Source organism: Alexandromys fortis, unplaced genomic scaffold (assembly GCF_014885135.2).
Source record: "Alexandromys fortis isolate MF-2015 unplaced genomic scaffold, M_Fortis_MF-2015_v1.1 scaffold_52, whole genome shotgun sequence".
Lineage (NCBI taxonomy): Eukaryota > Metazoa > Chordata > Mammalia > Rodentia > Cricetidae > Alexandromys > Alexandromys fortis.
In genome coordinates, this window is record NW_026067929.1 from 10,688,363 (window position 1) to 10,713,781 (window position 25,419).

A 25,419-nucleotide genomic window follows, 5' to 3' on the forward strand; every position below is an offset into this window, starting at 1 on the left:
CCTCATGTCTCAAATCTCTTTTTTTTTAAGTTTGAAATCTACCAATTTTCTGTGTTTATTAAATTCCCAGTCAAGGAACCTGAGTTTACTCTAATCCCTTTTATTCCATTTAGCTCCTGGCTGAGACAGCTCAGGGTTTGGTGAAAGCTTATACCCAAAGGAAGCAAAAGGAAAAGGGGCCACACAATGTGCTGACTTCCTTTTGTGTCTCTTCCTGGGGAACCATCTTTTCTCATCCTCTACATTACCATGGTCCTTTTACCATAAAGCAAAACAACTTTTTTTTAAAAAAATCATCTTCGGGCTGGAAAGATGCTCATATGAAGCCCCCATATCCCCTGGTGAATGATCTCTGAATATGAGCCCCATGAGCCCAGGTCTAGACGAAGGAACTGGTCTTTCTTGCTCCTTCGGACATTTGATAGTCAGCCATCACAGTAGCTAAGATCAGAGCCTCTGACTCCACTCACATAAACATGGTCCTTGAACCCTTTCCAGCTTCAGCTGCTCTCTTTCTAAGATTTTGTGCCAGGAAGAGCTGGCCGCCAACTGTTTAGGAAGACAGAGAGACTTTTCCCAAAGGTTTTTTTTTTTTTTTTTTTTTTTTTTTGAAGAGGATTAAGGAAAGGGCAGGCAGACCATGGCAAGCTGGAGCCAGGAGGATGTAAAGCTGACTGTCCCTCTTACTGAGAACACTATTATCTCCTAGGAACTCAGGCGTTCTGAGAGAAATATGTGAGTAGTCTTGGCTGGACTGCAAGTGATGGTGGAGTGGAATCTTAAGACTGTGTCTTTAAACTGACATTTTCCTTCTTTGGTCACAGGAGACAATTACTCAGCCCAGCAGCTGGCTGTCCTGTGTGGCAGAGATATTCCTGGCCCCATCCGGTCAACTGGAGAGTTTATGTACATCCACTTCATCTCAGACTCCAGCGTCCCTGGAGCAGGCTTCAACGCCTCCGTTCACAAGAGTAATGAAGTCACACATTTGCCCTTCGGTTTCCTCCCCACTCCTCTCTCTCCCCTTTCTCCTTCCTTCTTTGCCCCTTCCCTGTTTTCCTCTACCTCTCTTCTCTTGTCTCAATTCTTTCTGTCCTCTTCTCTTTTTCTTGTATTTCTCCCTCTTCTCCTCACCTTCCCCTCCCCTGTCCTATTCTCCCTTCCCTTCCCTTCCCTTCCCTTCCCTTCCCTTCCCTTCCCTTCCCTTCCCTTCCCTTCCCTTCCCTTCCCTTCCCTTCCCTTCCCTTCCCTTCCCGTCTCTTCTCTTGGTTTTTTCCCTAATTACTCATCTCATTTTCTTATACAAAGACACAAGTTATAAATCAAAAGTCACAGATCCTTGCTACATCAGGGCACTAGGTACCAAGTCCTCACACAAACTAGAGTTGTCTAGTTGTACAGAGTGTCTACTACCCTCAGATGTCTGAGTGATACCTTCTGTAAGAGGGGTGCTCATGGTAGACACAAGGAAAAGATCTTTAAAATACCTTTCACCTTAACTAAGGGTTAGAACTAAAAGATAACACATATTCATAGCCCTGCTAAGGAATTATAGATACATGCTGTATTCAGCTTAAGAAACAACCAGTAAACATGAAGCAAGAGACACCTTCATAAAGGCTTTGGTTGAAATCAGCCACTTGATAGAATGAACCTGTAGCTCTTGAAATAGATACTTGATCAGTCAGAGGATGTGTGTAGTATATGAAATGCTCTAATGTGTCATATCATTGAGTTTTCTCAATACTTGACAGCGTGTGAAGTCTAATAATAACTTTGAAGTCAAGCTAGATTAACATTAAAGAAATTGTCTATGGAATATGGAAAGAAAATTTTAATTTTAAAATGAATTATTAACTAATATTAAAATTAATCTAGTAATTTCTTCCCTGTTTATATGTAGCCTTTGTAAGAATGGGCCAATCAAAGGAAAATGATCTACCTTACACTCAGTAGAAGCAAGCTGTGCAGGGGATAGTGGGTGAGAATTGGATTAGAGCCCAATCATCTGCCTCTGCAATCTAACTCGTATGCAGTTTCTTCATTTATTTGATAGCAAGCTGCCTAGTACTTGACGGTGACCACTCTTCTTAACTTCCAATGTCTAAAAGAGTTATAGCTCATCTCCTTAGACAGATACACAAACAAACAGATAAGTGATGATAGATGGATAGATACATAGATAGATACATAGATACATAGATAGATACATAGATACACAGATAGATAGATACATGATTGATAGATGATAGATAAATAGATGATAGATAGATAGATGGATAAATGATAGATAGATAGATAGATAGATAGATAGATAGATAGATAGATAGATGATAAATGATAGATAAATGGATAGATGATCGATAGGTGATAGATGATAGATGATAGATAGATAGATAGATAGATAGATAGATAGATAGATAGATAGATAGATGATTGATAGATGATTGATAGATGATAGATAAATGGATAGATGATCGATAGATGATAGATAGATAGATAGATAGATAGATAGATAGATAGATAGATAGATAGATATGGTTGGTTGGATGGACAGATGGATAGACACCAGACAGATAGATGATATATACACAGATGATCTCCAAAGGCTTTCCATTCTTACATAGAAGAATAAGTCTACTCTGCTTCTTACATAACTTCACCAAGCTAATTTCTGAATTGCTCATGCTGCCTTGTCTAGTCCAAGTCCCAGTGACACCCCACTTACCACATCAGGTCTTTGTACTGTTCTCTGGATTGCATTGTTCCTCTTCCCTAAACTCACCCAGTTTGATTCCTTATTCCATCCGGGTCTCTGCTCAGACATCCACCTCTCCAACTTCCTGAGCACAGAGTACATTACCCCCTCATCCCTTCGTTTTTCTTTCTTGGACTTACTGCTGTTTCACAGAGTATACATTTGTTTCTTCTACCTCTGGAAAGCCAGCTTCTGTGAAAGTAAATGGTCTTCTCTCCATGACTCAAATCTTAACCACCTCACTGTGGGTATCCAACAGTGTGTGCTCATTCAGTAATTGTGCCTCTCATCATTTCTCATACTTTGATCCCCGTTAGTTTCAAACTTCTCATCTGTTGCTTACATTTTGAAAAATCTCCAGTTGGGGGTTGGCTGGGGGACAGGGAGAGAAGCATAAACACCTCGTTGTCAATATCATTTAAATAACCTACTTTTCTTTTTCGTCTTGGGAAGGCTGTGGCGGATATTTGCATGCAGACAGAGGGATTATCACATCCCCCAAGTACCCAGACCTCTACATTCCCAACCTCAACTGCTCCTGGCATGTTCTGGTCCAGAGTGGTCTGACCATCGCTGTCCATTTTGAGCAGCCTTTCCAGATTCAAAATAGAGACTCTTCTTGCAGCCAGGGGGATTACTTGGTGGTAGGTCATGCTTGTTACTCTTTATAGTTAACTGTCTCTGCAGACTGAATTTAACATTCTTAGTATATAAATTGATAGGACGTCTAACATTCTTTTGGAATATAATTTGCACAATTTTAATCTCTTTCCAGCTAAGAAATGGACCAGATATCCATTCTCCACCCTTGGGACCCTCTGGAAAAAATGGTCGCTTCTGTGGAATTTATCCTCCATCAACCCTGTTCACCTCAGACAACGAAATGTTTGTTCAGTTCATTTCTGATAATAGTAACAGCGGGCAAGGATTTAAGATCAGATATGAGGCAAAGAGTTTAGGTAAGTATTTCCTCTGAGAGCTTTATATTTTTCCTGAGATTGTTTGATTTTTCTTGATACACATTTTAGGGGAAAATGCCCAGTTTTCTTAGGTTAAAGTGTTAGTATTAACAAGAACAGGTCTTGATTAATCTAGGACTTAGAGTATGCTACGTACATTAACTCTTTCTTCAGCAGGATGCTTTTTAAAGGAAAGTATATTATAGTTATTTCTACTTTTCAGGTAAGTAAAATAAGGCCTTGAGTTTTCCAAGTTATTGGTTTTGTGTTGTTTATTTTTTTCCAATTACTGGCAAATGTGTAGAAAATGAACTAATCTTAATGGGCCCCTTTCCATGATGAAATGTCTAAGTTAAACTTAGTTACATTACCATAGTAAAGGCTTTGATCGCTCTTTTTCATCATCACTGTTCTTCGTTTGTAGTGAACCTATGATTCTATTATTACTCACTTAGTTATTACTCGTGTATTATTGTATTACAGCAGCAATCGTTAAGTAATCACCCTTACTTTTATGTTTAATTATACTTGTATTTAGTTTTACTGGGATGCTTTGATTTTTATAAGCTTTACTTTTTAATAGCATTTAACTAAATGTCAGTGGAGGGTAAACAGTACAACTAAATCTCTATTTGTCCCCCAAAATTCAATATCTTGAATGATTATGTGATCTTAGTCCCAGATTCTCAAATATGCTTCAAAAGGTACATTGACCTTAATGGAACCATGGGTTTTTGTTCTTGTTGCTGATATTGCTGCTGCTGCTGTCTAAAATAGGGTCTCACACAGCCCAAGGTAGCCAGGAATTCTCTGTATAACTGGAGACCCTTGAATCCCTGATTCTCCTGCCTTGATATCCCAAATACTGGAATTATAAACACGTACCACCATGCCTAATAGAAACCTCTGTCTTATTACACTTTATCTCAGTTGTGAGAGAGTTCAAAATGCTATGATCACTTTTTATTTAGGAAAAAGGAAAGAAATGAAAATACATATTAATTATCCCCCCCAAAGCATTTAATAACTTTAGCAAGGCCCAAGACAAGCAGTGTGTTCAGTCACTTCATAGTGCATTAAGCTCTGACGTACAGGGATCTGTTAACAGCTCTGACGACAGCTGCAGTGCTGACTGAGGCTGGCATTTTCTCTTACATCACTGTCTTCATGTTGGTGATCACAGTGGTTTGACCTCCCTGCAGGCCCCACTTTCCTACTGTGTCAATGCTCGGATTAATCTTAACTCTGTGGCGGTTCTGTTGTAGTAAGTGTCTTTTCTTCTTAGTTCCTTTCTAGACGCACCAGTCATGCATCTATGCCAGTGGTCATTGTCATGTCCCTGCCTTTCCTTACACACATGATTGTCCTTAATATTAAGATCAAACAAAGGTCTTTTGGCTTTAAAAACTATTTTGGGGTAGCCCCAGCAATATGGTTATGCTTTGCCTGTCTCCTCCTACTTACTAAAGCCAGACTTCTCCCTGGCTCTTCCCATCGTGTCTACCTCATACCATTTCCCGTGTCTTAAATTATGTTTTGCATGAATAGCTCTTGGCATCCCTTGCTGAGCTTTTTACCACCTTTCCCCAGAGACTTTTCTTCGCTGTAGTTGATTGAGATTTCTATGGCACTGTGTTAAATGTCTTTTATTCTCACCTGATTAAATGGCTTGTTAATTAGTTAGCTAAACATTTAGAAAGAGCTTCACCCTGCACGCATTACTGAGTTCCATCCAGAGGCTCCACACAATGAAGGAGACAGACAAGCAGAGACAGTTATATAACATAGTAAGTTCCAGATGGAGAAATGCTCCAGGATCTGTAACCACAGAGAGAAGCATCTATCCAACTGATGGGATCAGAGAAGAAACAGAGAGAACAGAGTTTTATACTTCAGCAAAGAACAATGCAACAACATGAGACATCTCAGCTTTAGAAGACAATTCACGGTTTTTCAAAAATTTAGTATGGTGGAGAACAAAGTCAAAAGGAGGTGAATGTGATGATGAGCCACATGTGGGTCACAATGCTAAGGGCCATTAGTAAGACCTAAGGATAAGGTATTACCAGATGCTTTGGGGAGACAATGAAAGATTTAAATCCAATGTGTCATGGCTGGACCAACACAGAAACATCAACATAGTAAGAACCCAAATGAAAGAGTAATTTAGAAAAAGCTGTTATGTCCTAAACTAAAGCAATGTCAGCAAGAAGGTGGGAAGAGGCCATGTTGAAAGATGATATAAGTAAGGTATTCAGTGGTTTCAGGTCACTTGGAGGTAGAATTGGAGAGAAGGGATAAAGGAGCATGCGTAAGAACTAGGTGCACACAAAGCGCCAGACTGACCCTGTTCATCCTGAAATCCCTGAACCACATTCTCTGAAGATGAAGAACACAACCATAAATGAATTCATGTTTTGTGTGGTAGAAGGGAATCTGAAAGAAAGGAGTATATTATTTGTACTCCCAGTTCTCAGGAAGCAGAGGCAGGAGGATGACTACAAGTTTAAGGTCAGTCTGGTCATATTGTGAATTGCAGACCAGCCAGGGCTGCATAAAAAGACTCCATATCCAATACAAGCAAATACCTCGCATATGAGGTACATGTGCGGAGTCAGAGGATGATCTAGGGCAGTGGTTCTCAACCTTCCTGATGCTGCGACCCTTTAATACAGTTCCACATGCTGTGGAGACCTCAACTGTAAAATTGTTTTCATTGCTGCTTCATAACTGTAATCTTGCTACTGTGATGAATCTTAATGTATATATTTGTATTTTCCAATGGTCTTAGGCGACCCCTGTAGAAGGGCCATTCCGCCCCCCCCCCCGCCAAAGGGTCTCAACCCACAAGTTGAGAACTGTGATCTAGAATAATCGTCCTTAATGTCCTCTTTGTTTTTGAGGCAGAATCTCTTTTGCTGTTTGCCACTGCACAATTGTGTACTTAATTGGTCAAGCATTTAGAGATTCTCCCGGCTCTCCTTCCTGTTTCACTCTAGTTCTGGGGATACAGATGCATCCCCTTAACTTCATAAGCTTTGAATAGCAAATGTTTTTGCCCAGTGAGTCATCTTCCCAGCCCTGCTTAGGTTTGCTTGTGTATTATTTTATAACATATTGAGATCACAGGCCTGCAGTGAGTGAAAGCTCGCTGATCTGAGCTTTCAGTGGGAATTTGTAACTGCTTGCCTACTTCCTCACTTGACTAACTGATGGGTTTGCATTTACGGATGCTGAAGTTTTCATATAAAAGTGAATACAGAATTTTATCTGGATTCCAAATATGAATGACCATCATCTGGGAAAACAGAATCAGGCTATCCTCAAATGCTATGTTCCAACATAGTAATGGCTTCAGGAAACCTTTATAGTAACAGAAAAAAGAGAGTCTTAGATCAAGGCACTTTTCATATACATTGGTGAGAACAATGGGCAGGTGGCTCATAACAAAGAAAGGAAATTTCTATTGGCCTCAGGTGCTCATGATGACATTCTTAGCCTTTGGGTTGGTGAAGCTAAAGATCTACTATTATATTTCAAAAGAACTTACCTTATAGCCATGAAGATGGATGTTAGATCAAACACATGTGAACAATAAATGACTATTAAGGAGGCTAAAGACAGCCCAAGATGATTTGACTCTAGACTACAATAGCCCAGCTCTGCAAGCCCAGAAGTTCTAATCAGCCAGTCAGCCTCGTAGATCTTCAGTTTACGTGTTCATGTGATGCTGCAAATATTTTGCATAATAATTTTGTTAACTTTAGTGAAATATAAAATTTTCATTCCAAATAGACAATCTGATCATCGTGATATATGTCTATAATCCCAGTTGATGGGAAATGGGTATAAAAGATTCAGAAATTCAAGGCAGTCTCGGTGACATAGACAGTTGGGGCTTAGCCAAGACTCTCTCAAAAAGCAAACAAATGGACTAGAGAGATGGGTCAGCGGTTAAGAGCACTAGCGGCACTAGTTGCTTTTCCAGAGGACCCAGGTTCAATTCCCAGCACCCATATGATGCTTCACAACTGTTTGCAACTCCATTTCCAGGGAATCTGAGGCTCTCTTCTGGCCTCAAATGGCACCAGGCATACATGTAGTACACAGGCACATATGTAGTCAAAGCACCCATACAAATAAAGTAAAAAAATGAATTAAAATTTAAAAACAGACAAACAAGCAAAACCAATCCCTGCACATACACACTTTTCAAAGCTAAATGCCCAACCTAACAAAAATAGAAGAATACATAGTTTGACAGAATAAAGAGAGACATACATGGTGGCATGTTTTATAGGAAGGCCAGAATTTACTTGCTTAAAAAGAACATGAAGATAATTCCGATAAAAGATAAAACTGAGAGGGCAAGTAAAGACAAGCTGACTGTATACAACAGTTATGGTAGCTGATTATATTCTCATTCATCAGACTGTAGATTGACTTAACTGTTTCTTGGCAGCCTGCGGGGGCAATATCTACATTCATGATGCCAATTCTGATGGATACGTGACCTCCCCCAACTACCCAGCTAATTATCCCCAGCATGTTGAATGCATTTGGATCTTAGAAGCTCCTTCTGGGAAAAGTATACAGCTCCAATTTGAAGATCAATTCCATATTGAAGAAACACCCAGGTAGGTCACCTACATTTTAAAGTTCCTCCACCCCAAAGTTAATATTATTTCAGCTGTCATGTCTCAAGACAGCTTATGTCTTCTTTGCCCTGTGGTACCCATTGCCCAGTAGAATGTAGAGACAAAGAGATAAGTAAATGTCTGAAGCCTCAAATCCTTGCCTGGCAGCTACTCTCCTCCTGACCCTCAACACACCCTCCAAGAGACCCTGAGGGTGACTGTTTGAGATTGATGTCGTTTTTTCTTCTTCCACAGGAAAAGTACAATCTCTGATAGATAAGTATTTTTTTCTCCAACCTCATATTAAGTGTCACAAATAATAAATATTTGCTTAACAAGTAAGAAATTAGGTGGCATGGCACTAGAGGCCACCAGTGTCACAAACAGCCGAACAAGTACTCTACAATCCCCCAGTCATCGTTTTTAGATACTGAACACAATTTGTTTTTCCAGAAATTAGCATGGACTCTCTAGTTTAACTTTATTAGGAAACATTAGTAAAAACTTGTCTTCTTTTATGGACGTAGGGAGTGTACCTGTGCTCCTTAGTAGCCAAAGTCATGGGACTTCCAAGAGAGGCTGATCTTTCTCATGTGAAATATATTCAAGTATCATTCTGACAAATTCTCTTTTAGTTGAATCCATAGTCCGTCTAAAATGACTTTTATGTTTATAAGACAAATATAAAATATGTAAATAACTATCTCCCAGTATAAAAAGTTGTCTTCTTCAGGAACTCACAGAAGGTTGTACTGTCGTTAGGAAAATATGGGGTTTAAAAATGCCATGAAGCTTAAGGAGACTCGGTCATGTTGTCTTAAAGTACAGAAATGATGATTAAACATTGTCCTTGAAGAAAGAAGTCTCGACTGACAAAATAAATCAAAGTAACTGGTTTTGTCAACTTAATAATTTCTTTCTGCTAGCTGTTCTTCGAGCTACCTTGAGTTGCGCGATGGAGTTGACTCAAACGCACCGCTGCTTTCCAAATTGTGTGGGAGCTCTTTGCCTAGCAACTGGGTATCCTCAAGAGAACTTATGTACTTGAAATTCCACACTGAGAGTGGGTCCAGCTACATGGGATTCAAGGCCAAGTATTCTATAGGTAATGCTTTATTTTCAACTAGGAAAGCAATGGTACAGGAAAACACTGAAGCCTAACCATGCCTCTCATCTGCCTAATTTTAAGACTAGGAAGAAGAAGGTTACTCACAATGTCATCACCAGGTTTAAGTTACTTTGTATTATGCTAAAATGTAATTTTTATTTGTATTTTATTTGATATTTTCCTAACTTGTGTATAAAAAGTATTTTCAGTTATATCAAGCTTTAGTTCTCTTACCACGAAATAAGTACAATATCCTTGCAAAATTCCTTTGTGATCCAACAACTGCACTTGGACAATGACTTGGAACACCAAACAGCATCCATAGAATGGTCCAGACCTCCTTCTGAATCTTAATTCCACGCCAGTCACTAAATGAAAAGCACAGTATTCCCCTGGAGTTTGATTTCTTTATTCAAAAAATGACCCATAAACACACATATTGAAGGTTCACTCCAAGTATATAATACCATATATCACATGTGTCTGGTGGATCTGAAGTCTCAAAAAGAGTATGTAAATCAGCAAAAGCTCAGAAAGCCTAGATTTAACAATATATAATCTGCACAACTTACCTTGTATCCTAAGGTATATTGTATGTAGGTTAATGTAGCTGTAACATCCATTGATAATCAATAACTGAATAGAAATTTTTAAGCTCTAAGAAACCATGTACTGCAATGCAGTGTGTGCTTAAATCTAACCTAGAGAGGTGGACACCAGCAGTCACCAATCAGCCCTTTCCCCTTCCAGAAGAGTGTAGATTGTATTTGGAATCAGCAGCAGAAGATACCAGGCAAGCCTTATTAAACTTCCAGTTGCTTCCTGGATGTAATTTACATACACATAATAGCTCTTACATGCTGTCCTAAGAGAATGGATGTGACATTGCAGAATTTGACTTTCCATAGTCATCTTCCATTTCTCGCACTGAGTAGGCTTGGCGTCTCTTTCTTTCCATCCAAAGTCGATTTCAAATAATCAGGAAAGTTTAAGCAAACATTTTCAAATTTTACAACTTCTGTTAATATTAATTTGTCTCCTAAAAGTTTTAAATTACACTAGTTTAATCATAAAAATAATCCATAATTGAATATCATTCGTGTGTGTGTGTTTTGTAGCCCCGTGTGGAGGAACAATCTCTGGGGACAGTGGGGTCATCGAGAGCATTGGATACCCGACCCTTTCCTATCCAAACAATGTGTTTTGTCATTGGCATCTCCGGGGCCTCCCAGGACACTACCTCACCATCAGTTTTGAAGCTTTTAATCTTCAGAGTTCCCCTGGTTGTACAAAAGACTTTGTGGAGATCTGGGAAAACCATACCACTGGTTAGTGAAATACTACTTTCTTTGGGGATGTGTTTACTTCTTAACCAAGATCTGAAGCATCTTTGCTTTTGAGAAAGGCAAAGGTGTGTCTGATGTCATCAGAGAAATGCAGGTTCATGAACTCTGAGCAAAACCAGCAGTCCTTTTTCATGTTTCTAATGAATTACAGTGGATGCTCATTATCGCTAAAGCTGCTCTGTAATTGTTTTGGAGAGCACACAGAAAGAGCCGTGTGTGGGCACAGCATCCTCCTGTGCATTCCCAATGTGCCACGTGTGGTTAGTGGAGGAGTCTCCTGAAGCATTCGGAGAGGGGAATGCGGCGTATGTCATATAACAGTGTGAGAGGCACTTGTATCACAACCGTGCTCGCACGCCTGAGCATCAGGCTGAGAAAGACTTACCCTAATTGGCTCCACTCTTTATACATCTGCATATATTTGAATATGTTGACTTTTGTTCCTGATCTTCATAACGGTGGTTGCCATTTCTTCATGGACAAAAGATTGTCTTTTAAGGTTTTCTTTGTTCGTGCAAAACTACGTATGTAAGCATTAACGGAAAGAAGCCACGTGGGCACACACATAATTAATGATTTGACTCTTATAGGAAATGCTTTGGGCCGGTACTGTGGACCCTCCATTCCCAGCAGTGTCGACACTTCTAGCAATGTTGCTTCGGTCAGGTTTGTCACAGATGGCTCTGTCACCGCCTCAGGATTTAGGCTGCAGTTTAAGTCCAGCAGAGAAGGTGAGTCCAGTGACTTATCGGAAGGGTAACTGATAGTTAGAGGTGCTGCGCTGGACACTGATATAATGGGAAAAAGAAAATGCGAGTCCGCCTTCTTGACTTATGAGAAGTTGGAAGGCAGATACTAATTAAACAGCCACCAATTAATGAAAACTTACAGCTGGATTAAATGTCACAAAGGAAAGTAACTCGTATCATGAGAGATGCAGCGAGGAGATGTGGCTTATTTGTAAAACCCATCTTGAGGAATTGGTACACTGTAATGCCCTAGAACTCTCGAGAACTCACATTCCTAAATACCCCGATGAACGCGGATCAAATAAAGGTCCTGTTGAGAAACAGAATAATGATTTTAGCCTTCCTAAGTTTGCTATATGTATTGGTCTTTCATACTTCCTGGGCTCTAATAACAATTTAAATGCGCCAGTGGACTGTTTCCCATGGAATCAAATGTCAAGTATTGACAGAACCAAGAACTGAATACAGATGTGAATATAAGAAGTCAAGAGATGAATATAGTTAAGCATTATCATACACGTGGAGACAAAAATATGACCAATAATTTGCCTGGATGGGTAATTTTAAAAATGTTCCTTCTGAAAGATATTTTGATTAAATTTGTTCATTCTGTCTTTCAGTGTGTGGTGAGAACTTATATGGCCCTACTGGGAGATTTACGTCTCCCAACTACCCAAACCCAAATCCTCATGCCTGGATCTGCGAGTGGACAATCACTGTGCCAGAAGGCAGGAGGGTCATCCTGACCTTTACCAACTTGAGACTCAGCAGCTCTCCATCCTGCGACAACGAGCACCTCATAGTAAGTGTTCTCTCCAGGATGGGCACTGTGTTTTGTTGTATGTGGAGTGGATTCACCGGAAGTAGTAATATGAAAACTCAATCAAATAGTTACCACCTATCCAACTGCATTTCAGACCAAGTCTATATGGTTTGGATAGAACAAAATCACCACTAACTGCTTTCAGAGATAGTCATCTGTCATTGCATGCACAAATGTCATACAATGGATAAGTTTTCAGAGCACACTATCATTAAATACAACAAAAGAGAATAAGCAGGTCACGGCTAAACACACAGGCAAACTTCATCGGTCTCAGTACAGGGACCAGCGAGGCTTAAGCAGATGAGTGTTCCTATGTAAGCTCATTCTCTGCCAGAGGTGTTGAGGGACCCTGGGTAGGAAGCCTGCTGTGTTGCCAACTTCAACATGCCCTCAGCATTATTAGCTTCCCTTAGTGGAAGAAAGCAAATGAGACCCATGAGTATGAACAACAAATGTGTTGTTGACTGGGAAGTGTGTTGACTGTATATGTGTGTGTGTGTACCAACAATTTTTGTGTATACGTATTTGTACTTATTGATATAACTATGTGTAGACTAATAGACTACCAAATGGAATTAATGTTAGTATATGTCTCCACTCATCCTGCTCCCTTCTTCAGTCTTTTTTGCTTTGTTTTGTTTTTAAGATAGGGTTTCATTGTGTAGCCCTGACTTCCCTGGGATTTGCTCTGTAGACCAGTCTAGGCTCAAAGTTAGAAATCCACCTGCCTCTTCCTCCTAAGTTCAGGGATTAAAAGTGTGTGCCACCACGCCTGGACTCTTCAGTCTTCCTTATCTTACTAAATAATATTTCTAATGGCTGAGGGAAACATTGTTGGTGTTTATTTTGGAGTTGTATATAAGAGATCAGCTTCAACGAGTACACCACTTACCAGGGCAGGGGCATGGGGATTAGGGAAATAGTAACGAGAACGAAGACGTGAGTGAAAATAACAAAACAGAAACATAGGATAGTACCGAGAGGAAATCGCCTGCCTTTAATTTTCCACATGCTTTTGTACCCCAATGTAAAAAGGGGAAGAAGACAAAAGACCATTTTAACATGATACAAAGGACAACCAGATTGTTACTTGCTTTAATATTTGAGACATCATGTCATCAACTCCTGATAAAAGCATTCTGCTGTTTAAGCAGTGAACCCACCCTAGACCAAGTATCTTGAAGGCAGACACTCCTTTGGTCAAACCTCGTAATTCAAAAGAGGGAATAAAAGTGTACTTGAATTCTATGACCCTTGGCCACGGTGGAGTGAATCTACCTGTAGGGGCATCTTAACATCCAAAACACCAAGTGACCACACCAGGGTCAGGGTGTGTAGCCGCACACACTTGTTGTTAATAACTAGGAGCAAGCTGAAACTCTCTGACCTTCAGATAAGGTGGAAAAAGCTCCATGTTGGAGCTCCACAGTTGTAGTTCCTACACCCATCCATACACAGGGGCCATTGGTTGTGCCTTAGAAAATGCCAGCTCTAACGTCTGTCTGCCCACTGCTACTTCACCGTTCTTCACACAGATTGTCACATTCGTCCCAGGTGGTCTCCGCTTCTAGCCTTGTCATCCACATTCTCAGCACAGCGGCCAGAATGATGGTTTCCAGTGGCTACAGGACTGTGTTGAGGGTAGGAGAGTATGGTAGTGGTAGGAACTTTGCCTGGCATATATAAAGCCCTGGGTTCAATCCTAAGCAATTGGAAAGAAATGGTTAGTTATGGCATGTCATTTTCTCCTTGAGAAATCCTCCAATCGTCTTTCATCTCATTCAGATGAATCCCAAATCCTAACAAGGCCTACCCACCAGACAGGACCTGCTGGTCCTCCCTCTTGTACCCCTCCATCTTACCTGTCCCCTAATCCTCCACTCCTATGACCTAGCTGTTCTAGCTTCTCTTCTATCTCTTGATTATGCTACCTGGCTCTAATATCAGGCTGTAATGGTTGATTATGGCCTCTACCTAGACTGTTTCTCTCGAGATGGCTGCCTGGTTGTCTTTTACTTCCTTTGGATCTCTGCTCTAGCGACTGACCCACACCGCCTCACTAAGACCCTACATGAAGACCCACACCTTCACCTGGCCTTCCCTGTGTTGTCATTTCATAGCACTTCATGCCAGCTCTAGGAGGACCAGCACTCAGTCTCCTTCAGTGAATCCTCAGTGGCCTATGCTCATGAAGACAAAGGCTTGATAAATGAAGTATAGAAATAACATTGTCGGCTTGAAAGAAATTAAGAATCACTTTTGTTCTCAGTTTAGTTTTTTTGCTGCTGAATAGTAAATTCCAAAGATGAAGCCTCCCATGACACCCCCTCATCACTTCTGTTACCCTCAAATTCCCTGAGTCAGCCATCAGGTTATTGTCTCAGTGCTAGTATCTAAAGTACTGAAATGTTTTCCCAGACACTCAGTATGGAACCCATGTGTCTTCCTTATGTTTGAGAACCAGGATTGCTGCATTGTGTTTTTGTTTTCTCTTTTCTTTCTCTCTATTTTTTTTGTTTTTTTTTTTACTTATTTTTTCTTTTCTTTCTTTTATTCTTGTTTTTATTTTTTGTTTGTCTGTTTTAAAGAAGATGTCAGGTAGCCCAGGCTAGCTTAGAACCCAGTAGGTAGCAGAAGATGGCTTTGAAATTCTGATCCTTCCGCTCCACTTCCAGAGTATTGTAATTTCTGGTATGCACCACACATCTGATTTATATGGTGCTGAGGATTGAACCCAGGACTTGTGCATTCTATGTAACTGAAAACATCCCCACCAAATGATTGTTAATTTTAAAACTACATTTTACTAGTATCTTTATTGTGCATGTATGTTTACGGGTGTTTACAAGCTTCAGCATTCTTGCAAAGGTTAGACTTGGTGGCAGGCACCTTTATACACAGCCATTTGTGACCCATAGTTGTTAGTTATATAGAAACATTTTTCCTATTACTTATTATATGGACATATAGACAAAGAAAACAGAGAAAAAAGGTTAAACAGTCCCAGTGTACCATATTTTTATGTGTTGTATGTTTCCCCGGCTCCTACATAAGTTTATGTAGTTTAACTAAGAAATATAAATTCCCTTGAAAACTAATTTAAAATGTTTTCTGATTAAATATAATGGCAGCTAAGTGAACAGTATCTTAGAAGGTCAGAAAACAAAAAATACCTAATTTTTACATTCTACACACCTATCACTAAAATTTCATAATTATTTTTGAGAGTTAACTGGGGGTGTTTGCCCTATGAAACTATGTCTATGATTTAAACCATGTTGGATCCAATGATTGTTAGGAATTTTACCACCACAGACTGTATATGACCTACAAGAAAGATAAAAGTAGTCCCAGCTTTAGAATGGAATCAGATTGATTCTAATGGTCACAGATTGCAAATCAAGACCCGACTTGTGACCTCTCTACTCCTAATCGCTGAAGCCAGATGTATCTACTCTCTGGGATTCTAACTATTTCTTGTAGCACTTCTGCCATTGTATCTAGCTAACATTCCTATTCTGCACCTCTCCAGTTGGTCTTGGATGTCATTGACCCACCTCTTACTATAGAAACTAAGGAATTAGCTCCCTCCCTTGAGAAGTGCACATAGGGAACCCTCAGTTCCCATATTCTGCCAATCTCCCTCTAAAACAAACCTGTCAGAGCTTCCACAGTCATGGCCTGGGTGATTATAGAAACTGCATTCAAGTTAAGCCAGACAATATGCTGTGGCCACATTTCCTTTTGCCTTTTCAAATAACAGTTACAACAGTTGTACTGTTTTTACGTTTTATGGGTGTTAGTCACTAATTGTTCTACACATCTTACACCAAAGGCATACATGTCTATTTTTATCGCCAGTATCCTGCAAATTCATGTGCACCTGCAGCAAGCCTGGTGGGAGTTATTATTTGGGGGATTTTCCCGCACCGTCATGTTTGTAGCCTCTTCGTTCCCTTCTGGACTGGCCACCTGGCTTCATGATGCTGTACATTTCCTTTCTCAGGCAATTTCCTGTGTTTTGGTGAGGCATATGTGCTTGTATTCCCTAAGGATATGAGTGTGGATGATAACTTTTGAGGACATATACGATTCCTGCTGTGCCTTAATCATTGAATGCATGTAGTATCATAATTTCGTATTGTTTCCTTCAGGTTCCACCTCCATTTATATCGGTCTCTGTGTTTCATATTAGATGTTTCCCCAAAGACCTGGTTGAATTTCATTCATATTTAAGAAAAGTGTGCAAAAGCTGATTGACAGCTCTCACACGTACTTGGCCCTGCTAACTGGACTTTGTGGAAGTAATTAACACAGACCTTGACATGTAATTTGTGCGCTGCAAATATCACAGCTTCAGACCTTTCCTTACGGGAGGAAGAAACTCCATGCAGGAACCACTTTGGGAATTCATTTCTGTAGGAGAATGTTCAAATTCTTTTTCTTTAAAATATGTTAATGTGTTGGTGGTTATTCTTCCCCCTTTATTCTAAACAAGTGTTTGAATCGCCTTTGCCCACCCTCTGTCTACCGGAATGCTTATCTGTCAAGGACAGAAAGCTTAAGATCTGCGAGTGCAGGGAGAGCTTCAGGGATGCTGTGCTCCTTGAGCACCACACCCAGCTGGACTGAACTTGATGCTCTTCCAAATCCAGCAACCAGTCTGATGACGCACATGGAGGAAATGAAAGGCGTGTGCACCCACACAGTGTGTGGGGGTCATGAGACCAATGCCCAATTTTGTTCCTGCTCATAACAGCTCATATCTTGTTTGGACTGTCATGTGCCTGCTCCTGCCTTATGTCTTCTGAGGCTTGCAGTTTCTGATTACAAAAGCCGTTAGAGGATAAGACAGGAGCTCACACTCTGGTGGCTTCTAAGTGGATAAAGAAGTTCCTACACTAACTGGATGACTGCACATCTTCTAATCACTTCAGTTCTTTGCCAGGGTCAGACACACAAAGAGGCAACAAAGACCATTGATCATTGCCTCCAATGTGTCCCGTCAGCCTTGTAACTGCTTCTAAGATCGTTTGTTTCTGAGAACACATTATCCATTCCTGTTCATAGTAGCATGAAATAGGTATTGTCTCCTGTTGCTTTGCTTTGTAGTTTGACATTGGAATTTGAACCCAAATTCAAAGATTTCTAGTTCTTGGAATTTCAGCAAATCTCTACTCTACTGTCTGCCTTTGGAAAATGGAGTGCTAGTCCATGCCTGAGAGAGAGGGGGCATGGTTATAATCAGATAAGATAACCCGAGCAGGCAATTAGCAGAGTCTGGCTTTGTAACTACACAAGAAATGATGGAAACATTTCCTCTGGTCTTGTAGCTGGAAGGCCTTTTAAACCAGAAACCTCCAAAGAGCTACAATCAGCCACTAATTACAGTAACTGGGAAAGCTTGCATCCCTTGGAGTAGAACATGTCCTACTTCCTCAAAGCTTTTAAGCTGATGTTTCTAATTGTGAGCCTTTCAAATCCTTTTAAAGATTAAGAATATCAATTACCGAGTAAATTGCTAATTATTTCTTTAGAAACATTTCTGAACTCTGGAAAGTATTCACAAGGCTTTGTGCAGACATAGTTACTAATTTTATTTTGATGCCAGTAAAAATACAGTTTTTAAAAGTCAAAAGAGTAAAAGCACACCAATTGGTTGTTATACTAAAATCTCAAAATTAAAAACTAAAAAAAGTTAAGTCAAATGACAAAGAATATAGAAGCTTTGAATCCATAAATAATCAGAAAGAGCCATTATATTTACACAAAGATCGCTTTATTTTTTAAACTGCTTTTTAAGGGGCTGAGGGGTTAAGAATGTAAAGCAGGCTTGCAGAGGACTGGAGTTCAGTCCCAGGCTCACACTCTGTGCCGTCACAAACATCTGTAACTCCAGCTCTGGCCAAATCCAAGGCCTTGGCCTTCTGGCCTCTCTGAGCACCTGTGCTCACGTGCACATAGTCACGCCCAGATTCTCACAAGTACACCTAATTAAAAGCAATAAAGAAAAACCACTTAAAGGTACTTTTCAAGTTATTTAGAGAAGAGGAACGATTCTTCTGCACTTGAAATCACCTAAACCTCACCTTTAATTTAGTGAGTTAGAGCTTCCAAGGCCCGATTAGGAAACGGCATGTCAGTAAACTCGGTGAAAGAAAGCACAGTGGCATCCTTACTTCACAAGTAGAGCCGGAGACAGTGATCTCCTGAGCGCTATTCAGTAACACGGGCAACATAGCTACAAGTCAAACTATTTCCTCTAACAGGTGTTCAATGGCATTAGAAGTAACTCGCCCCAGCTACAGAAACTGTGCAGCCGTGCGAATGTAACCAATGAGTTCCAGTCTACTGGAAACACAATGAAGGTCGTATTTTTCACTGATGGATCCCGGCCATATGGAGGCTTCACTGCTTCCTACACCTCCAGCGAAGATGCAGGTAATGTAGGATGCTGCAAACGTACCTCCTCTCGGTCAGACTCACTCAGTGCCTCCACAAACACTGCCCCCAGCAGCCACGCCTTCTGTTTTCTCCACAGTGGTCAAAAGTACAGCTGCATTCTTCAGTACAAGAGCAACAGATATGAGCAAACAGAAAACCTGTTTGGGGGTGGCGGAAGCAACCATTGTAGTTTCAGGGGGAAAAACACTTGCATTTTGATTTTTTTTTACAACAAAATTTTATTGAATTACTTCCTAGCATGATTCCATGTATTACCATTGTTAGGATTGACTCTGAACTGACAGTGTCTGATTTATTATTTTATATTCAAGAAAACACCTACTTCCTAGGTAACGGTACTACAGAGTAATTAATTCCATAGACAACTGAATACATATTACTGTTTTCTGTTCACCTACTTATACATGTATGTTCAGTGAAAATAATAGCCTGGGTTGTGTTTAATATAGATTATCCCCAAATTAAGCAACATGCAGCCTGGATTATAAATACGCTCTTCCTTTTATATCTGCTGCCATTATCCAAGGGTTTTGCATTTTAGGAAGAATGGAAGTAAATACATCTTTTTAAAAAATTGGTTTTATTTTATTGGTTTAAGAATCATTCCTTACTATCAAAAAAGAGTGAGTTTGTTAGCACTCTGGTGTTATATTATCTATTTGATGCAAATAAATTACTGGATCAAATAGAAAATTGTTCATCAAAAGCCACTAGGACCTAGCAGTGGTTTGTGTATTTCTCTAAATTAAATAGTGAATGAATAATATGTATAAACTTGGAGATATTGATACACAGCCAAACCACAGCCGTCTTCTCTATTCTGGAAGGGAAATATAGGAACTATGCATCATGCATCCTTCCTTCATGGACTCATAGGCATCCCTCCTACAGCTGGCATGCTCTTTGCCTACAAGCCTGACCACATCTAGAAAAGCAAAATGATGCAGTCTTTGTTATTCCACTCACTGGGTCTTGATGGTTGGAATCGTTTGTTGCAGCATGGATCTTATTACTCTCTCTGTGCCTTATTTGCCTTAGTGTGTGGTGGACCGCTTCCGAATAGCTCTGGTGGAAACTTTACTTCTCCTGGCTATAACGGAATCCGTGACTATGCAAGCAACCTAGACTGTGAATGGACTCTCAGCAATCCAAATCGGGAAAATTCGTCCCTTATCTTCCATTTTGTAAGACTTTCCCTTGAGAGTCACCAAGACTGTGCATTTGATGTCCTCGAGTTTCGAGTGGGTGAGTTCAAAGAATGTATTTTTTCATCTATCTGTATGTTCTTCCTGTTCCTGGAGACAACAACAACGGCTACTATCTTAGCACACGAGTTACAAAAGTCCCTTGTTGGTGCAAAGATGAAATCCTGTGTTCCCAGATGGGAAATGGGGCCCAAGAACTGTGAAGGCAGTGGGACCTTAGCAAGGAGAGTTTCTGTCTCAGGTCTCCTGTGTGGAAGGCTCACCCACACGGGTCCAGATCAGGCTCTGGCCTGTCAGTGTGCTCCACTGGGGCTGGGAACCACGCTTTCTCTGCTCAGATGCTGGCAGAGTTTCCTGAAGTTGCGGGATCCACAATAAGGTTGTTCAATTCTTTTTTTTTTTTTTTTTTTTTTTTTTGTCTTAGACGTTTAAAACCTTCCACACTATACCAATGTGGAGCAGCACATGGAAGCTTTTATCATTCATTTGTTTCCTGATAGGAAAGGCTCAAAGCATTATTGATGAATTCTCTTGAGAATTTTAGGTTTCAGGTGTAGATGATCTAATGAGGGTACTTCTACCGTCACACTGACACTTGCTTCCCAGTAGACAAGAAGTAGACAGAGGAGGAAAATAATGTTACAGGTGTTCTATACTGTCAGATGTAGGTTGTGTTCTTCTTAATCCCCAGTGTTAAAGAAAAGAAAACTGAAAGTGGACAACTATAATAATCAGTGGTAGCTACCTAATATTATAGTATTAATTATTATAATATATAATATAATGTTATGTTATATATGTTATATTATTATTGTCATTGTGTTATTTTAACACCTTTTATTTTAGGGGAGGAAGCTGTTCTGCAAAGGTCTGTCTTAAAACTTTGGGTGGTGGAGAAATAGGGAAAGTTAAAGAGAAGAGTAACAATCTTAATGTAGCTACACAAATGATATTAAACAGCAAGTAAGAAGCAGCTGTGTCTATGCAGAAAATGACATTATAAAATAATATGTAGTGGTTATAATAGTGTAGTGCTATTGTCAGACTGAGTAGCAATTTGATACATATAAAGTAAAATGTAAGAAATCAAATGGGTTAAAGAACGTGTTCCATATCTATACTTTTAAAGATAATTTCTTTCCAGTCTTATATAAAATAATGTAGTGGTGAGATATATAACGGCAATGGTACACCACGGCCAAAACTGAGAAGACCTGCCCAGTCACTGATGGCCTCTTTTGAGAGCACAGAAAACAGATTTTGTGAAGGGCTTTGGTATATTCTTGGGTGGCAGACCGGGTATTCATCCAAGAGAATCATCCCAGCTCTCTGAGTGAGGCACACGGGTATAAACATGGGACTCATCACTTGGGAACGCTTTCCAAGAAACGCTGATAAACACTCACTACCTCTACCTGTTGCCAGGCCATTCGCAGAATAAAGCGGAACAGCTATGTAATCAATTTCTGTCAGTGAAATTCAATCTTCTCTTCATTCCCCCTGATTTACAGACAGTAGAAACACTCTATTCCATTGATTTATAAGGTCAGTGATATTCATCTGGCAGGATAAATTGGGAGCAGATAAACGCGCACTTCCCAGGTCCTCTCTAAATGTTAATCAGGTTTCTGTGAAAAGCAATCTTGATGAAGCTTGTTCAGCCTAACCCTGGCAGTTCTTGGCCTGAGTGCCGACTAGTCTGCTCATTTTCCATGACCAAATGCAGCGGAGAGTCTTGAGAAGTTTAGGCGATCATCACCTTTATCCTAAGAGCGTATTTGTTATCACGATTGGCGTTATCTTCCTTCCTCCTGCACACAGCACACAGCTAAAGGGGTATGAAGTTGATTGCATTTCTGTTTAGATATGTGAAAGTGATTTTGAAGACATAAATTGGAATAAAATTGACACCTATGGTCCAGGCATCTCTACACCCAGTGTGTCAGAGAACTCTTGTGTGTCTTGATAAAGACAGCAGAGGGTTTCCTTCGAAATGTCTGCTACTGTACATAGTTTGAAATGTATCAGGGAGTACTTTTTGTTGTTTTTATTATTTCTTCCTATTAATTAATGATATTTGTCCGAAACCCTGTGAGTAATGTCACTTGGCATACTATTTTTATCAGGTGATGCTGATGGGCCCCTGATAGAGAAGTTTTGCAGCTTGTCAGCACCAGCGGTACCCTTGATTATCCCCTACCCTCAGGTGTGGATTCACTTTGTCACCAACGAGCGTGTAGAATATACTGGATTCCATATACAATACAACTTTACCGGTAAGCCTGATAGATACCCCATATAGCTGTATAAATTTATGTCTTAGCTCATAATAGTTTCATTGATAATTTCAATGAAATGTTTCAGATTAAGTTTTTAACCAGTTGTTACTGGATACCAAGAAAAGAACTTTATGGGTTTTATATACCTACCTTTATTTCAGAGACCTTACTATAGTCTTATAGTTTTAATACTTTGATTCTCTCAGTTTCTCTGTGTAGACAATTGTGTTTTCTTCAAACTATAGTCTTTTTGCTTTGTTTTATATGGTTTGATTTTATATGTAATTGGTTGCCAATTTACATTGACATATTTTCTTTTGTAAACCATTCTTACATTTTAGGATAAATCCTATATGGTCATAGTTTGTTTTATTCGGATTACTGCGTGTTTATAGTAATTTGTGTTAGATTGCATGTGTGGCATTCCGAATTTATGTGTAGAATTTCAGTCCAAGGTGAGCAAGACTGCTTGTCTTGGTTACCAGAGATTTTTTTTCTGCTTCCTTTTACTAGCATGGCAATCCCTTAGAACTTGTGACAATGCTTCCTTTTGTGAAAAATAAAGTCTTACTTCCTTTTCCAGCCTTGTCTCCAGAACCTAATCCCCACCCTAAAACCATGTCTTTGTTATAACCCTCTTGATCTGTCACACTTTCTATTTGGCATTGCTCCTCTGTGTTTGAGTGCACTTGTTGACAGATTTTAGAATCCCACTTTTCTTTCTGTTGAGTTTGACTGAAGCAATGTATGTTTTGCTATAGTTTCATGTACTGTTTGTTGTGTTATAACCAAATGAAGACAGATTATTCTTTGGGCCGCCAGCTCACAAAAAACAACATGGAGACCTCTAATAATAATTATGAAAGCCTGGCTTTAGCTTAGGCTTGTGCTCTTAATGTAAATTAACCCATATATTTTAACCTATGTTCTTTTATGTGGCTTGGTTACCTTTTCTCTGCATTGCCTAGCCTGCTTTCTCAACATCTGCTTGGCAACTCCCCCTTTCTTCTCCCCAGAGCTCTCTGTCCCCAGAAATTCCACCTAGCCTCTTTCTTCCTAACTAATGGCCGTTCAGCTCTGTATTAATGTCATCAGAAGGTGCCTTGACACAAACACATCTTCACGGTGTGCAGAAAGATTATTCCACAGCAACCCACTGCATGGTTGAAGGAGGAAATAAACTCAAACATAATCTACTTGTGCAAAACTTTTTACCCCTTGGTTATTTTTCATCACACTGAAAGAAGAGTCAGAAAAACAAGCAGTGTTGTTTATGTTGAATGGCAGATCATATGATGTCATAGACCTGTAGCATCTTTTTAACCTGCTACAATAATCTGTGCTTTGAAACCTAAGTGATTGTCACCCATATATCTATGGTCTGGTGTTCTCAGGAAAGGCAATGTCTTTTCATTTGTCTCCAGTACACTGTTACCTATATACTGTGGCTAACTACTCTCATTTACAATGAAGACCACCCTCTATTTTCTGCTAAGTGGAGGTTGTCTGTATTATGGAATTCTGTTTGGTGACTACTAGTAGGTGTTTGATTAATTTGTTTCAATTCTTCCACCCTAACTTTACTCTGGTTCAGGTTTTTATTTCTTGATTGGATGATTATATTTCTACCAGAAAGTAAGATGGTTATCATTAAGTATTGTTTCGGCTATGTGAATGTTTTCTTCTCTCTTATTTAGAGGTTTACAAATTTCATTTCAGATTGTGGTGGAATACAGACAGGTCATAGTGGAGTGATCTCAAGTCCTAACTATCCAAATGTCTATAGTAGATGGACCCAATGTTCATGGCTATTGGAAGCCCCAGAAGGGCACATCATCACTGTGAGTTCTTACAGCTGGGCTATTGGACCATGAAAGTGTGTGTGTGTGTGTGTGTGTGTGTGTGTAAATAAGTGGTTAGGGTAGGCTTTGGAGTACAGATATTGCTATCTACTAGTCTACAATTAATGAAGACTATTATCGTTTCTCAAATTAGGAGAAGGTGTTTGTAGAAGCTTATTCAGCCTCCAGGAAAGAGGCAAATTCAGTATTGACATGAACTGTCATTCTAACCTAACAAGTTTCTGGGGTTCTCTCAAATGACTCTACTTCATGAAAAAAACACACTCTTTCTAAATTCACAAGAGAACTTTTAATAAGGAAAACAGAGTGTAGAGGAAAAAATAATCAAAGAATCAGAAATACAAAGCAATGTGAATTATGACAAAATGAAAATATTTGTAGAACCTTGTCTGTCTGGAAAGAGATGAACTCCTACAGCTCAGGGTGGCTCATCATGTCTTTTCTCTTCTGTAGCTCACATTTAGTGACTTTCATCTAGAGATGGATCCAACTTGCACTGCGGACTCTGTTACTGTCAGGAATGGTGGCTACCCTGAATCACCCATCATAGGACGGTACTGTGGGTGGTCAATCCCAGGGCCAGTACAGTCTGGTTCCAACAAACTTCTGGTGACTTTTAACACAAACCACCTAGGGCAAAGTCGTGGATTTTATGCTACATGGAATACAAGCACATTAGGTAAAATAAACAAAAAACCTTTTCTATGCTTACCATTTACTTTTCATAACTAATTTAAAGCATAGTCATTCCTTAGTACTGATGGGGGATGGGCTCCAGGGCTCTACTCAAACAAATCTAGAAGTGCTAAACTTTCTCATGCAAAATGATGCAGTACTTGTGTGTAGAGTATGAGTGTCCTCCAGAAAATATTATCTCTAGATTATGTCTAATTCATAATACAATATAAATGCAATGTATATAGTTGCTATATACATATTGTCCAGGGGATAACAAGAGACAAATAGTCTCACTCTCAGCTAACAGGCAGACTTTTCAAAGAGATAAGACAGAGCTTACACCATATCTTAGAGTCTTGAGATATCTATATCTATATCAATATCTATAGTTCCTAGAGACTTGTGTTTAAGGAGTGTGAAGATAACAGTGAGCAGATGAAATTTTTGATGGGAAGTCTGCTATGGACATTTAATCAAAGATAACAGATTTGATTTTTGCACCTATAAAATATAAACCTTATGAAAATTCCCAGAAAATATGAATATT

General features: G+C 39.6%; 1 protein-coding gene across 3 annotated transcripts in view; it reads left to right on the forward strand.

Annotated features, from left to right (window-relative positions):
- Cubn (cubilin) overlaps positions 1 to 25,419 on the forward strand; it is a 202,893-nt gene that overhangs the window by 131,359 nt on the left and 46,115 nt on the right. For all 3 annotated transcript variants that reach the window (XM_050144800.1, XM_050144798.1, XM_050144799.1), the window contains 13 exons: positions 825 to 971; positions 3,212 to 3,402; positions 3,534 to 3,717; positions 8,180 to 8,354; positions 9,281 to 9,459; positions 10,581 to 10,790; positions 11,399 to 11,539; positions 12,178 to 12,359; positions 18,653 to 18,824; positions 19,887 to 20,093; positions 22,180 to 22,329; positions 24,052 to 24,173; positions 24,648 to 24,873. In XM_050144800.1, coding sequence (XP_050000757.1) covers positions 825 to 971; positions 3,212 to 3,402; positions 3,534 to 3,717; positions 8,180 to 8,354; positions 9,281 to 9,459; positions 10,581 to 10,790; positions 11,399 to 11,539; positions 12,178 to 12,359; positions 18,653 to 18,824; positions 19,887 to 20,093; positions 22,180 to 22,329; positions 24,052 to 24,173; positions 24,648 to 24,873 — 2,286 coding nt within the window. The remainder of the gene's footprint in view (positions 1 to 824; positions 972 to 3,211; positions 3,403 to 3,533; positions 3,718 to 8,179; positions 8,355 to 9,280; positions 9,460 to 10,580; positions 10,791 to 11,398; positions 11,540 to 12,177; positions 12,360 to 18,652; positions 18,825 to 19,886; positions 20,094 to 22,179; positions 22,330 to 24,051; positions 24,174 to 24,647; positions 24,874 to 25,419) is intronic.